At 45.6% G+C, this 14,368-nt stretch overlaps 1 protein-coding gene across 3 annotated transcripts in view; it reads left to right on the top strand.

The window, feature by feature from the left end:
• Nucleotides 1-387: 387 nt before the first annotated feature.
• Nucleotides 388-14,368, top strand: part of CFAP299 (cilia and flagella associated protein 299) — a 336,852-nt gene continuing 322,871 nt past the window's right edge. For 2 of the 3 annotated variants that reach the window (XM_083459106.1, XM_083459105.1), the window contains exons 1-2: nucleotides 394-559; nucleotides 11,789-11,919. In XM_083459106.1, the coding sequence (XP_083315232.1) occupies nucleotides 440-559; nucleotides 11,789-11,919 (251 nt within the window). In that variant the 5' untranslated portion in view covers nucleotides 394-439. Of the gene's footprint in view, nucleotides 560-11,788; nucleotides 11,920-14,368 lie in introns of all 3 variants that reach the window. The other variant, XM_083459104.1, reaches the window with a different exon arrangement.

A 14,368-nucleotide genomic window follows, 5' to 3' on the forward strand; every position in this document is an offset into this window, starting at 1 on the left:
CAGATTTAGAAGGCGATTGGGCCGGATCCGGCCCCTAGTCCTTAGTTTGCCTACCCGTGCTCTAGGCTAGGGGTTCCTTTCCAGCTCTACGATTCTATGATATCCAGGTGGGAGGAAGGTCCACTGAAGGCAGAATGGGGCTTACCGCGGGGAAAATAATAATTGCGGAGAACAGAAACTGCTACAGAATCCAGCCCCTAAAAACACCGGGGAGCTGAGTGCTCAGACCAAATGCTATCAGTTACGCGGGCTGCCTCTTCGGGTTCCATTCATAAGAAAAGCGCTGGAGAGCGATTGATCGCTTCGACGCAGAGGGCGTGGCCAGCCACCAGCCCCTCCGAGCCGATTGGCTTCTGGGAGGAGAGTGGGCGGGGCTTTCCCGCGGCAGGGAGACGGTTGCCAGGGACGCCGCGGCCTCTGAGGCTGCGCAGCGTCGGCGATGGCGGGCATCGAGGGCGAAGACGCCAGCGCCACTTTGGACCACATCCTCACCCAGTTCAACACCTACGAGGATTACCTGGATTCGCAGATCACCACGCAGGACCTGTATTACTTGGAGGCGAGTGTCTCTGTGGTTTTTTTTGGGGTGTGTGTGTGTGGATCGCATTCCTGAGTGTCGAGAGGTCGCCCGAGCATGTGCAGAGTGCATTGCAGCCCTGGGGCCCGGACGGGGTAGAGGAGGAACCCCAGCAGCTTGAGGAGAAACTGCAGAGCAGGTTAACTTTTGCCAGCTCCCTGCTCTGCTTTTGCTGCAGTTCTCCCTGAGGGGAGGAAAGCCGGACTATCTCTTGAGGACTAGCCCCTTCTGATACACAGTAGCTGGGCTTCACGCCGGACTTTGCAAAACTGTCCCCCCCCCCGCTCCCATTTTACTCAAGTTGGCTCCACTGATTACCGCAGTGGGTGGATGGCTGTGCTAATATTCTGTCTACATTGTATCTATTTTTATTTGTTTATTTGTTTAATTTCTATACCGCTTTATATTTTTAAGAAAAATCTCAAAGCGGTTGACAGCATATTAAATCAACAAAACATAAATAAAACAATCTGAAGAAAGTCTATAAATATAGAGTATACAGTCAAAGCAACATAACAGAAAACTAAAATATTATCTTAAAGATTTCAAAGTTAAACATTACAAAGGAGGTCAACTACAGAATACATATTTAACATAGTAGGGCTGGGTGACTGTGGGCCCCGTCCCCTAGGCCAGGTGGAAAGGACCTTGCAGGGAGCGGCCTTCACACTCACAGCCGGGCGATATTATATACTGCCATCACACTATATCAAGCCTCTGTACACTATAAAGCCTGGTTTAAAATGTAATAAACAAACAAACATGGATAATCATTCAGGCAACTATTGATGATTATTATTCAATTTCTTTATATCCCACTTTTCTGCATATATAAAACAATACAGTTAATATGTATTTTTAGGGCGGGAAACAATCAGTGTCGATAAAAGCAAATAAAACAGTAGGGAAGGAACAGTTTTCAAAACCAATCTTAAAGCTGGAAGAAAAGGAGCCTGTTGGATCTTTCCATGGAGGTAATTTCATAGTTCTGGAGCCACCACCAAGAAGTTTCTGTCCTTTGTATCTGCCAGTCGAATAAAGATGGCTCAGAGAGCAGCCTAATCTTGCAGCCCAAGCAGGTGAGACAGTTCTTAAGATCACCTGGCGCCAGGCTATTAGGACTTGGCAAATACCAGCACTTTAAATTAAGCCTAGAAATTAATATGTAAGCAATGCAGTTGGTATAATATCCATGCAATCTGTTCTGACTGCCACATTCCTGGTAACAAGTTAGCAGCCAAATTTTATACCAGTTGTGGTTTCTGAACTGTCTCTTAAGGCAGCCTCATGGGGAGAACATTGCAGTACAGTGGTACCTCTAGATACGAACGGGATCCGTTCCGGAGCCCCATTCGCATCTAGAGGTAAACGTATATAGCGACGGCATGTCTGCACGCGTGTCGCTTTTCGCCGCTTCTGCGCATGCGTGTGACGCGCTCCATTACTTCCGGGTTGCCGCGGAGCGCAGCTCGAACGCGCTCAACTTGAAGCGTATTTAACCCGAGGTATGACTGTAGTCCAGTCTAGGTATAACCAGGGCACAGCAACTATAACGGTACACAAGGTGTGACACAAACTGCCTAGCAGGGCCTTCCCCTGCTTAACTGTGCCTTTCTGAACAGCCCAGCCCAGGGGTCTGCAACCCGCGGCTCCGGAGCCGCATGTGGCTCTTTTACACCTTTGCCGTGGCTCCGGGGCGGATACTAGCAAGGGGAGGAGGCGCATTGTGTGCCCCGACACTCCCCACTGTGGCAGGCGCTGTACTGGCTGTGACGTCGCATGGGGGCGGTGCATGCGTTAGTCACGCACCATCCCGATGTCACCTTCCCGCCCGCTCTCAGATCGCAGCTGCGGAGATATATTTATTTTAAATGTCGTAATGGTTTTGCGGCTCCCAGTTTTTTTCCCCTTCAGAAACGGGTCCAAGTGGCTCTTTTTGTCTTAAAGGTTGCAGACCCCTGGCCCAGCCCTTTTCAAATGCTTTTCTGCCTTTCCAGCGGAAGTTGCCTGTTCACCTTTTGTCGCGCATTCTTTCCTGAACTTAAGAAAAGAGTAATCTTCCCCAAAGAAAGTCCAGCTTTCAGCAGCAGAGACTAGCCCTGTCCCCTTTCCATTCTGTAGACTTGAGGAAAGTGCAGCTTCTGACTTTTACCAATAAAATGCTAAGTGCAAGATGCATTATCCTCCGGGGGCGAAAGTCAGTTTTTGGAAAAAGTCCCGACATAGTTTAATCCTGCAGGTTTTTATTATCTCCTCTCTCCTCTTCTGACTGCACATCATATCTCGTCCTTGCCCTTCATTAATCTCTTTTTGTTCCCTTGTTCCCTTTCCTGTGGCTTTCCTTTTTCGTTTTCTCTAATATGCTATGCCATGTGCTTTGACAATGAGACTCCAAGGGCGAGCATGTGGTGCAAGCGTCTCCAAGAGATATTTAAGAAGATTGCGGAGAATGTGGAGGAAATTTGGGGCAGGCAAGGGACTAGAAAGGGGGAGAGATGAGTCATAAGACTGACAGGACAACTGACAGCTTAAATCAGGTGTGAGGATGTACACGGGTTAGTCTTAGAATTAGATATATTAAATATAATTAGCTGCTTCAGTGGAGCAGTGAATTAAGAGCTCACTGAAAAAACAATCTTTCCGCGTGGTTCTTTATGAAGAGGAATGCTAAGCACTGCTCTTGAGATTAAAAATGTGGGAATATGAAGGATAACAAAATTGGAAGGCAGTTTTGGAGCCATTGCGCATTGGCATTATTTTTCTCCATAACAGTAGAGTTGGAAGGCATATGCAGTTGTCCCGTACGGGGATCAAACCTGCAACCTTGGCATTGCCAGCGCTATGCTCTAACCAGCTGAGCTGTCAAGGAAGTGTTTGCTTTAGGCCAGGTTTGGGGGACCTGTGGCCCTCCATAATTTGGTGAACTCCAACCCCCTTCAGCCAGTGGTCAGGGATGGTGGGGGTTGTAGCTGAACAACTTCTAGAATGTTGCAGGTGAGCTGGAATGTGTCCCTTTATTTAAAACAGCTGGTGCCCAACCACATCTAAGGTCCATTTCCCCAAACAGCTGGTGTCATTTCACTGATGGAAAACAAAAAATGCCATGCCCCATCAGTGAAATGGCACCAGCTGTTTGGGAAAATGGGACATAGATGTGGTTGGGCATTGGGGTAGACAGTTCAGGGGTCAGCAAACTTTTTCAGCAGGGGGTCGGACTATGTTTTGAAAAAAAATATGAACGAATTCCTATGCCCCACACATAACTCAGAGATGCATTTTAAGTAAAAGGACACATTCTACTCCTGTAAAAATACCAGGCAGGCCCCACAAATAACCCAGAGATGCACTTTAAATAAAAGGATGCATTCTACTCATGTAAAAAACATGCAGATTCCCAGACCGTCCACGGGCTGGATTTAGAAGGCGATTGGGCTGGATCTGGACCCCAGGCCTTAGTTTGCCTACTCATGGGGTAGAGGATTTGTAACTGAATCATTCTGGTCTTCCCGAGTGCTTTTTTTACCTGGAGGTAGAAGAAGGGTTTGGATTTGATATCCCGCTTTATCACTACCCGAAGGAGTCTCAAAGCAGCTCACAATCTCCTTTCTCTTCCTCCCTCCCCTCACAACAAACACTCTGTGAGGTGAGTGAGGCTGAGAGACTTCAGAGAAGTGTGACTAGCCCAAGGTCACCCAGCAACTGCATGTGGAGGAGCGGGGAAGCGAACCCGGTTCACCAGATTACAGCTCTACTGCTCTTAACCACTACACCACACTAATCTGCCCTCACCCCCAGCTTTGGTGTCATCCCCCTCCCCCTCAGGCACCTTTTTCCTAGAAAAAACCCCACTTGTCTTCTTGTAGCTCAGACCATACATTGCATTTGTACTGTGAGTAGTGCGTTATCAGTGAGGCATGGATGTTAGGATCTCATGGACATATGCCACTCTCTGCCCCCTCCACAAAGGCTGTTCACATTCTTGTGGAAAGTGCCTACTGTGGGATGTGAAACACAGATAGCAGTCAAATTCGACATTCCTAGAGTGGACATGAAAGGGGATGTTTGCACCAGCCAGTAGAAAACTTCCTGTTTCCTCCTGGGCTGGGACAAACTTCCTCTACATGTGCCCAATGGTGGGTGTTGTCTTACCTGTGCAGGTAACAAAATAGCACAGTGCAAGCCGCCATCTCTCTCTCTCTGACTCCATTCCTTGAAGAAGCAACATCTCCTTAGCTTGAGATGCTCTCTTGGCTTCCAGCCAAGGGAGGACAAAGGAACTATCTCCTTATGGGATAGATTCCAAGTGTATATATTTTGTAACCTAAGTCCGCCTTCAGGGATCCATCTGTGAACTGAATGTGAGTAAACATCTTTTATACTTTTTACACAATATTGTGTCGTGTCTATTTTTTTTAAGGGGGAGTAAAGGGGATTACCAGGAATCTTATATTGAGAGGCTAAAACTAGTCTGCCACAAGCTAACCGCTGTGTATTTAAAAGGGGGAATGTTAGAACTCTGCTAAGTTATAGAACTTGCTAACGCATATATTGCTAAACAATATATCCTCTCCTGTCTCCCTGAACATTCCCACACCTACGTGATCCAGGGAATCCACAGGATCCAAACATACATATAGCGTTGATGCAGCTGCAAGCAGGATATTTTGAGGCAGCAACCATGCTTCTAAGATAATGCGTGAATTAGAGCCACGTTTGCATGTGAGAATAGCCTAGAGTTCCTGGGGTACCATGGGTTGTAGTGTATGAGCAGTGTGCTTGTGCATACTGCTTGCTCGCTCCTGGTTCTCTCCTCCCTTGGTGTAATTGGGAGAAATAAACCGGGAAGTTATAAGTAAGCTTTGCATACTATTGCACCTGGACCCTGGATTGTGGCTCCCTAACGAGAGATGTAAGCCAACAACAGACCATGGTTAAAGGCTGGCTAGCTATCCTAGCTGGGTGAAAGGGGATGTCAACCAATCGGCAGCCCAGCAAAAGTTAAAGCAGTGAGTAGATAGGATGGAGGAAGTGATACAGTTTGCAGACTGATATGGGGAAAATGAAAGGCACGTTGGCAGGAGGGGGAAGGAATATAAAGAACCTGCTACAGGGTGCTGTGGGGTAACTGAAGACAGCAGTGCAGATTGGTGCTGTCGACAAGGGAAATATCTATGGGGAATGTGGGGGCCAGGGACCAGTGTTACATTACGCTGCCTAGTTGTGCTGGAATGTGGGGTTTCTCTTGTAAAATCTCGGGGGACAGACTTAGTGGGGCGGATCTGGAGTGAAGTCTGTGGAAATGAATTGCTTCTGCTAGCCAAGGTGTGAAGTTTTGCATCTTTGCTAGATGACGTGAACATAAGATTTGCATAAATTATGGATGCTGACTTATGGTATTATCCAATATATAGAAAGCAAAGGGTGACTGTGCGGCCGCCATGCTCACAATTTATTTCCTGTCCTTGGTGATAACCCATAATTCCACCTTGGCTGCCTTTTGGCCCCTGGATTAGCTAACTGGGGAGTGAAAGAACTTCTGTGTGATTGGAGCAATCCTATTTTAGCCTACGTTGCATAGTCTTTATTATTTTCATAAGTCTATTTGTAAATGCGTGCTCACGTTTAGAAGTGCCTAGAACAAAGACTTTAAAAGGACTGTATTGTGCTAGGCTTTATGAATAGCTTAAAATCAACCCACCACTTTTGAGTCTTATTTCCAGCAGGGAGCCATCAAATCCCAAATTGCTCCTGCAATCAAAGTCAAATCGGCAGGCTTTTTTGCTGAGCTTTGCCAAGTATGCAAGTCTGCTCAATGGGATGGAAAGCAAGCCAGGCATTCACATTTCAGCTGAAGTTTCGTGGGTCACACTATGCAAAGGGGGGATAATGCTTAGTGTGTTGTCTGAATCCAGGGTCATGGTTCTTAACCACAACCTATAAGCACAGGACAAACCATGGTTAGTTATTGGTTATGGAGGAGAGATCTTAACCACATCTTGGCTTCAGACACACTAACCCAAATCTTAGCATAGTTGCTGTGCTGACCTAACAAATCTGGGGAGGAGTAAAATGGCTGCAGTCTTCTTGGGAGTCAGTGAGTTTGAACTAAACCATGGTTTGTCTGTTCAGGGAAGTTTTTAATGTGTGACATTTTGATGTATTTTTGATCCTTGTTGGAAGCCGCCCAGAGTGGCTGGGGAAACCTAGCCAGATGGGCGGGCTACAAATAATAAATTATTATTATTATTTGTCTCAGCTTGACATGTGACTGTGGCACCTGCCTGTTCTTTGTTCATGGGCCTTCATTTAAAAAAAAAAATGTGCAAAGCATCCATATCCTGCTTCTCCAAAATATTCAGGGCAGTTAGCAAAAAAAGTAAAGCAAAGAAATACAATAGGTAAAGGTAAAGGGACCCCTGACCATTAGGTCCAGTTGTGACTGACTCTGGAGTTGCGGTGCTCATCTCACTTTATTGGCTGAGGGAGCTGGCATACAGCTTCTGGGTCATGTGGCCAGCATGACTAAGCCACTTCTGGCGTACCAGAGCAGTGCACGGAAACGCCGTTTACCTTCCCGCCGGAGCGGTACCTATTTATCTACTTGCACTTTGATGTGCTTTCAAACTGTTAGTTTGGCAGGAGCAGGGACCGAACAACAGGAGCTCACCCTGTCTCAGGGATTCGAACTGCCAACCTTCTGATCGGCAAGTCCTAGGCACCGTGGTTTAACCCACAGCGCCACCTGCGTCCCTGAGAAATACAATAGATGTAGATTAAAAAAAACCAATACTTTGGTAAAAGGCTCCTTCTTGGGTTCTTATCTCTGGCGGTTTTTCCTCGACTCACAGTAACAACCCCGATCCAGCAGTTCTGTGATGCTGCAGGAAAGGGGCGATTGCCCTTCCCCAACTCTTCCTTTTGTGGTTGCTGGTGGTTGCGGAAAAACTGTCTTCAGTGCCCACACGCCACAAGCTGTAGCATGCCTAGAAGGCTAGATCTTTTGAATTAAACTGGAGTGGTTGTTCTTCAAGGTTGCCACTAGGTGGAAATGTTATTTCACTTTTGTTTAAATGGAGCACTAAGAAGGTTGGCAGTAGGAGAAGATTGCTGTAGGTTGCAGAAGTGTGGGCTTGATCAGTCTTGCCCTATAGCACTGCTCCATAGTCGGTGATTGACAAGCCATATCATGCCTGTCAAACCTCACCCACTGTTGCCCCTCCTCCTTCCTTTGGATTATTGATAGAGTGCTGTGCAGTCTATAGACCTACTTTTCAGAGCAGCAAATGCAGAGCAAGTTTTCTGCACTTGGGACATCACCAAACTAATTTTGAGGTGTGGCAGCTGTCCTCCTCCATCCCCCCGAATCCTACCTCTTTGGTTTCCCCATGATCCTGCACATATTATAGGCCACAGGGCTGGCGCGGTGGCAGCCAGTATGAGCAGCAAGATTAAAGCTTTGACCACCATTAAGCTGCCTCATATTAGGAATAGCTGCAGACATAGCGCAGGATAGTGCGCACCCCGGAAATGATCTCTTTCAGCTTCTGCCTTCTGGAAGAAGGTACAGGGTTATAAAGACTAGGACTAGCCGCCTGAGAAACAGTTTCTATCCAAATGCGATTTTGGTTTTAAACGCAGTGTAAGGTAGTCTCTATGGGAGTATATTGTATTTAATTATGGGGTATCAGAGTTTTTAGGGGGTTAACCAGGCTGGGATAGCAGGCATGTTAGTTTTTGAATGTCTGATGTAGATTTTTTTTATTTCGTTTTTCTGTATGGGACAATGACAATAAAGATTATTGTATCGTAGCTGGCAATGTTAAGGAATCCATAAAGTAATCCATTTTAACAGCAATTTCTTTTTTTAAAAAAACAGAGTAAGGTTGTATTGTCTACAAAGCCAAGTGAGTACAATGCTGGACTTGGACAAAGGAGATGCAAACTGAATTCCCAGCTCTGCTGTGGCCTTTGACAAGCCACCATTTCACAGAATCATAGAATTGGAAGGGACCCTGAGGGTCATCTAGTCCAACCCGCTCCAGTGCAGGAATATGTAGGTGGCCCATATTTCTCAGCCTTTGTTCCTCATTGGCAAAATAATAGGAATAACAGCAGTGCACCCCATGTTGGGTGAAATATTCCTGCCTTGCAGGGGGTTGGACTAGATGACCCGTAGGGTCCTTTCCAGCTCTACAATTCTATTATTATTCGACTATTCATGTGAGGGTGAGAAAGGCAGCGACATTCCAGCTGCCCCAAGTAGGCAAGGATGAGACTTCATTTCTTGTCTGTACAAATGTAACTTGGATGTTTCCTAGACCTGGGCCCTTGTATTTCTCTTTCTAGGCGATTTTTTCCTGTGGCTATGCTTTTTAGTTTATCTAAGCTGGCATTGATTTCCCTTTTTACCACACCCTTTGATCACCCAAGACTCTTAGGGCAGCCCACAGTTATAACAAATGTTACAACAAGAAGAATTTGCACGTGTTTTTTAAAAAACCAATCCATTTGAAAAACAGCATTATAGCTGCACAATTGAAAGTCTACCAGAGTGCCTTAAAATGGCACATATTTAGAAAGATATATTTTGAAAATTGAACAGTGTAATGACTATAATTATTGCATATATCATATACAGGTATATAAATTGAAATTCTCTATTTTCTGCTTTTTGTTTGCTTGTCTGTATAACTTTGCTATTTGAAAATGAACTTTATATTAAAACGAGAGAGAGAGCAAGCTAGGAACCACAGATAACTCTGTTCCTTGTAGACAACAAGCTAGCCTCTGATGCCAGCTTTGGATAAATGTGTGGAAGATTAGAAATGATTTTTAAAAATTACTGTAAAACTTTAAAACTTGCATGTTCAGACTTAATGGCAGAAGTTTTCAACAGACCACCAGGGAATCAGCTGAGAGGCTATCAGCATGGGGTAAAACATCCCCTACACTCTTTGGAAACCATTTGGATCCATTAAGTGGTCCTACTTCCCTGTGGAGGGAAAGGGTTGCAGAGAAGTCTAGTTGCACCAGGAAGTGATCTGACCATGGCACTTCTTTTGTTTCACTTTTACTTAATGTCAGTTCACCCACGTCCATAGAAGTGAACAGCAGGTCTAAGGCATGTTCGCGGCTATGGGTTGGGTCAAACTTATTCAGGGACAGCCCCATGGAGGCCATGCTTTCCATGAAGTCCCCTTGTAAAGTTGTGTCAACATGGATGTTAAAATCCACTAGGACAACCAAACTAGGTGTCTCCAGGAGCACATCCGCCACGACCTGAAGCAGCTCGGGCAGGGAATCCATGGTGCAGCGGGGAGGTTGGTACACCAAAGGGAATCCTGTACTGCCCCTATCACCCAACTTCCAGAGCATGCACGCAGAAAACTGGGTCTCCCCAATAGGATGCCTGGTGCAAGCTAATGACTTCCTAAAAATCACTGCACCCCACCTTCCCTGCCCATATGACCTGAGTTACTGTGCGTAAGAGAAACCTGGTAGACAAGCAGTGGCAAGAACAGGCCCATCTGCCTCGTCCAACCAAGTCTCTGTTACACATGCCAGGCCAATTCCCTCCATTCATGATCAAGTCATGGATGGCAGCGGTCTTGTGAATCATTGACCTGGCATTGCACAGCAGCACCTTAAGGTCCTGTGTGTCTCCCTTGTTGATTCTAGCATCCTTCCAGTCGGGACCAGACCTGGAGACAGGGATAGTCCTCAAACAACGACTAAACCTGCCTCCTCGGTAATGACACGATCTGGTCCTAGCATAACTCCTCTTCCTGCCTGTGATCACTGAGATCGGGTGTCCCAATGCATAAACCCCCACCACCACCGAACCTGCCCCAGCCATCCTATTGGCCAGGGCCCACTTCCAGGGCAACCCTGAACCTATCCCTTAAAAAGATGTTTTCTTCTGGCAACAACAAAACAAAAGAACCCACAAAAACCACAAAACACAATTTACAGTTACAGACAGATTAAAATAGCCTCCACCCCCATTAAAAGCATTGAAAACAACCTCAAGCTAACTACATTGGTACCTCGGGTTAAGTACTTAATTCGTTCTGGAGGTCCGTTCTTAACCTGAAACGGTTCTTAACCTGAAGCACCACTTTAGCTAATGGGGCCTCCTGCTGCCGCCGTGCCGCCGGAGCACAATTTCTGTTCTCATCCTGAAGCAAAGTTCTTAACCTGAATCACTATTTCTGGGTTAGCGGAGTCTGTAACCTGAAGCATATGTAACCTGAAGTGTATGTAACCCGAGGTACCACTGTAAAACAAAACAAGATAATATTTGAAACCAAAGAGATTAAAAGGTGCTTAAAAACGTTTATAAAACACATTAGACACCCGGAGCAGTGAAAAGATATCAGAACCGCCCCACCTCACCTCAGCTAGCAATGTCCCAAGAGTTTGGTCTAGTGAGAAGGCCACGCTCCCTAGGCCAGCTGGTGACAGCCTTGCAAAGAAGCAGGGCTTTCAAGAAAGTAGGTAAAGTCCTTGCAGGGAAGCAGGCCCCACAGTCCTCGCCACAGACACGTAGTGCGCAAGCAAAAAAGGCATGAAGGTTATTTCAGTCAAAGCAAGATGAAGAAAGTGAAAATAAACCAAATGAGGCCTAAGTTTCAAGAGCACCTTATAATGAGCCATCTGCATAAGATGTTTTTATACTCCACCCTTTAGCCAAAACGGCCCTTGGAGCAGCTTTCCAAAAACCAGTATCCGTAAGGTCTGGCCATAAGTGACTCCTCTGCAGCTCTCGCTTCAAAACATAGACTGGAAAGAGAAGCTGCTGAATTGCAACTCATTACCAAACTTAAAACCATGGAGAGACCTGGTCTGAACAGAGACATTGGATTCTTATCTCATTATACATGACTAAGCCATTTTTCACCTTCTCACCCCTTGCCTTTTCCTGTAAGACCTATTACAGTCGTTAAGAGTCGTCAACAGGCTCATCTCAGCTATCTGCCAATCACCCATTCCCACCACCCTTCTGAGTAATACCCCTCCCCACCTTCTCACTATATAGAAGGGTCTGGCAACTTCTGTTTCAGTGTATCTGAAGAAGTGTGCATGCACATGAAAGCTCATACCAAGAACTAACTTAGTTGGTCTTTAAGGTGCTACTGGAAGGAATTTTTTTATTTCAAAACATTGGTGATAAGTGCACAGTTGCTCCGAATCTGATTTTTGCTTCTTCAGAATGAAGAAATGGCTCGCCAGCTGGTGGAGCTGGGCTTCCGAGGAAGCGGCGAAGTGCTGAAGAGGGAAGATTTCATAGCTAGGAAATTGGCCGCCGAGGCTTCGAGGCTCTCAGAAAGGCAGCAGCAAAAGTAAGTGTGCATTTGTGTGAAATATGATCCGTATCTCAAGTTCAGGAAAATGGAAGTAAGAGAGGATTCAATGTAAATTTTAAAGCACAACCTCAGACCCTCCAAGTGTCCCTATTTTCCAGGGACAGTTCTGGATTTACAGAAGCTGTCCCGGTTTCTGATTTGATGCCAGAATATCCCGCTTTGATCCCAGAATATCCCGCTTTCCCTTAGGATGCCCCTATTTTCATTGGAGAAACATGGGAGGAGGGTATGGAGTTATGCGACGCCCCGAGCCACGGAGAGAAGTAGCTATGCAACCTTTAGAAGATATCTGAAGGGAAGCTTTTTAATGTTTTATTTTGTTTTTATATATGTTGGTAGCTGTCCAGAGTGGCTGGGGCAACCCAGTCAAATGGGCAAGGTATGAGTAAAATAATAATAATAATAATAATAATAATAATAATAATAATAATAATAATAATAATAATAAATAATAATAATTGTGTTATGTATTAAGATTAACTGCAGTTCTCACTCAGGGCCACCAGTATGCAAATGAAGGATTGAGAACTGTCGCTCACTGATAGGTTAGTTAGTTGCAAGTTGTTACTGTTACAAGTTACTTAGTATTATATAAAGCAGCCAGCTAGGCCGCAGTGTGTCAGACTCCAGGAGCAGTTCTAACTGCTGTAATAAAGAGCTGTGAATCTAACAGAGCTGTGTCCTTTGTCCATCTTCCCCACTATTTAACAAATCGAATAGGTAAAGGTAAAGGTACCCCTGCCCGTACGGGCCAGTCGTGTCCGACTCTAGGGTTGTGCGCCCATCTCACTTAAGAGGCCGGGGGCCAGCGCTGTCCGGAGACACTTCCGGGTCATGTGGCCAGCGTGATGAAGCTGCTCTGGCGAGCCAGCACCAGCGCAGCACACGGAAACACACATGGAAACAAATCGAATAGGACCTCACTATTTTCATCAGATAAATGCTGTATAAAACCAGTATGAAAATATGTTGGAAATGGCATCTAGGCTTTGGGTAAGATGTTGAATAAAGCCAAATCCATAACCACCCACACTAGCTGCTTAGGCCAGTAATTCCAAACTGTGTTGCAACAAAACCATTTATTTCCATTTCTTCAGACACACCAGCAGTTAAAGGTTTCTGCCCACTGCAACTTTCCATGATTCATTGCTCTGTGTGCAGGTTCAGTCCCAGGTAGGCCTGGGAGAAACTCCTTGCCTGAACTGTTATGTACTGAAGTTCTCACCCTGGGCCAGCAGGGGGATACTGTAGATAGTTTTCACTCAGGTCCACGTATGCAAATAAGGGATTGAAAGTGACGTTCAGTGATTGGATAGTTAGAGAAAATGGTTACTGTTGCATTCTAGTGGAGCTCTATATAAGCAGGCTGGCTGAACCCTTCAGTTCAGTTCTGTTCTGGCCTGTGAATAAACAAGAGCTGTTTGAAGAATCGCTGGGTCGTCTGATATGTTCACCCACAACTTAACATGAACCCCTGGAGAGCCACTGCCAGTCAGTGTAGGCAATATTGAGATAGAGGTATGCATCATCTCACTTGGTCCATGGCGGCTTCCTATGTTCCTGTGAGTCGGAGGTGGAAAACTCTGTTTCATTTTTCCATTTGGTGCAATTGCACCTTCACACCCATCATTCAGCCTGGACACTGAGGTCCAGCGCCAAGGGCCTTCTGGCGGTTCCCTCCCTGCGAGAAGTGAGGTTAGAGGGAACCAGGCAGAGGGCCTTCTCGGTGGTGGCGCCCGCCCTGTGGTACGCCCTCCCAGCAGATGTCAAGGCAATAAACAACTATTTTACTTTTAAAAGACAACTGAAGGCTGCCCTGTTTAGGGATGTTTTTAATGTCTGGTGCTGTATCGTTTTTAATATTCGGTTGGAAGCCGCCAAGAGTGGCTGGGGAAACCCAGCCAGATGGGTGGGGTATAAATAATAAATTATTATTATTATTATTATTATTATTATTATTATTATTATTATTATTATTATTATTATTATACTGGGCTTGTGCTACACGCACCCCATGCACTTGAAACACACTCCCAAAGAATTATGGGAACTGTAGTTTACCCCCACAGAGTATTAGTTCCCAACACCTTTAGCAAACTACAGTTCCCAGAATTCTTTGGGGGAAAAGACGTGCTTGAAATGTATGCGTTGCGTGCAGCCATAGCTACCACCAATGGTTTTGAGCACGCCCTGTGGTGAAGGTTTTAGGCTTTTTCTCTCTTCCAGTTTTCTTTCTTTCTTTTTTTTTGCAAGACTCTTCGTTTGCTTGGACAGCTGTCAAGCATATGCTATCACGTTAGCTGTCAAACTGAAGCATGTGCCAGAGCAAAACATTTTCACTTCTTTCGGTCCATATCTTTGCATAATTGGTAATTGACCTCTGCCTTTTGCATACTTTGGGAGAACACAGAAATAAACGCTCGAA

Source organism: Podarcis liolepis (genome assembly GCF_965112155.1).
Source record: "Podarcis liolepis genome assembly, chromosome: 9".
Taxonomy (NCBI): domain Eukaryota; kingdom Metazoa; phylum Chordata; class Lepidosauria; order Squamata; family Lacertidae; genus Podarcis; species Podarcis liolepis.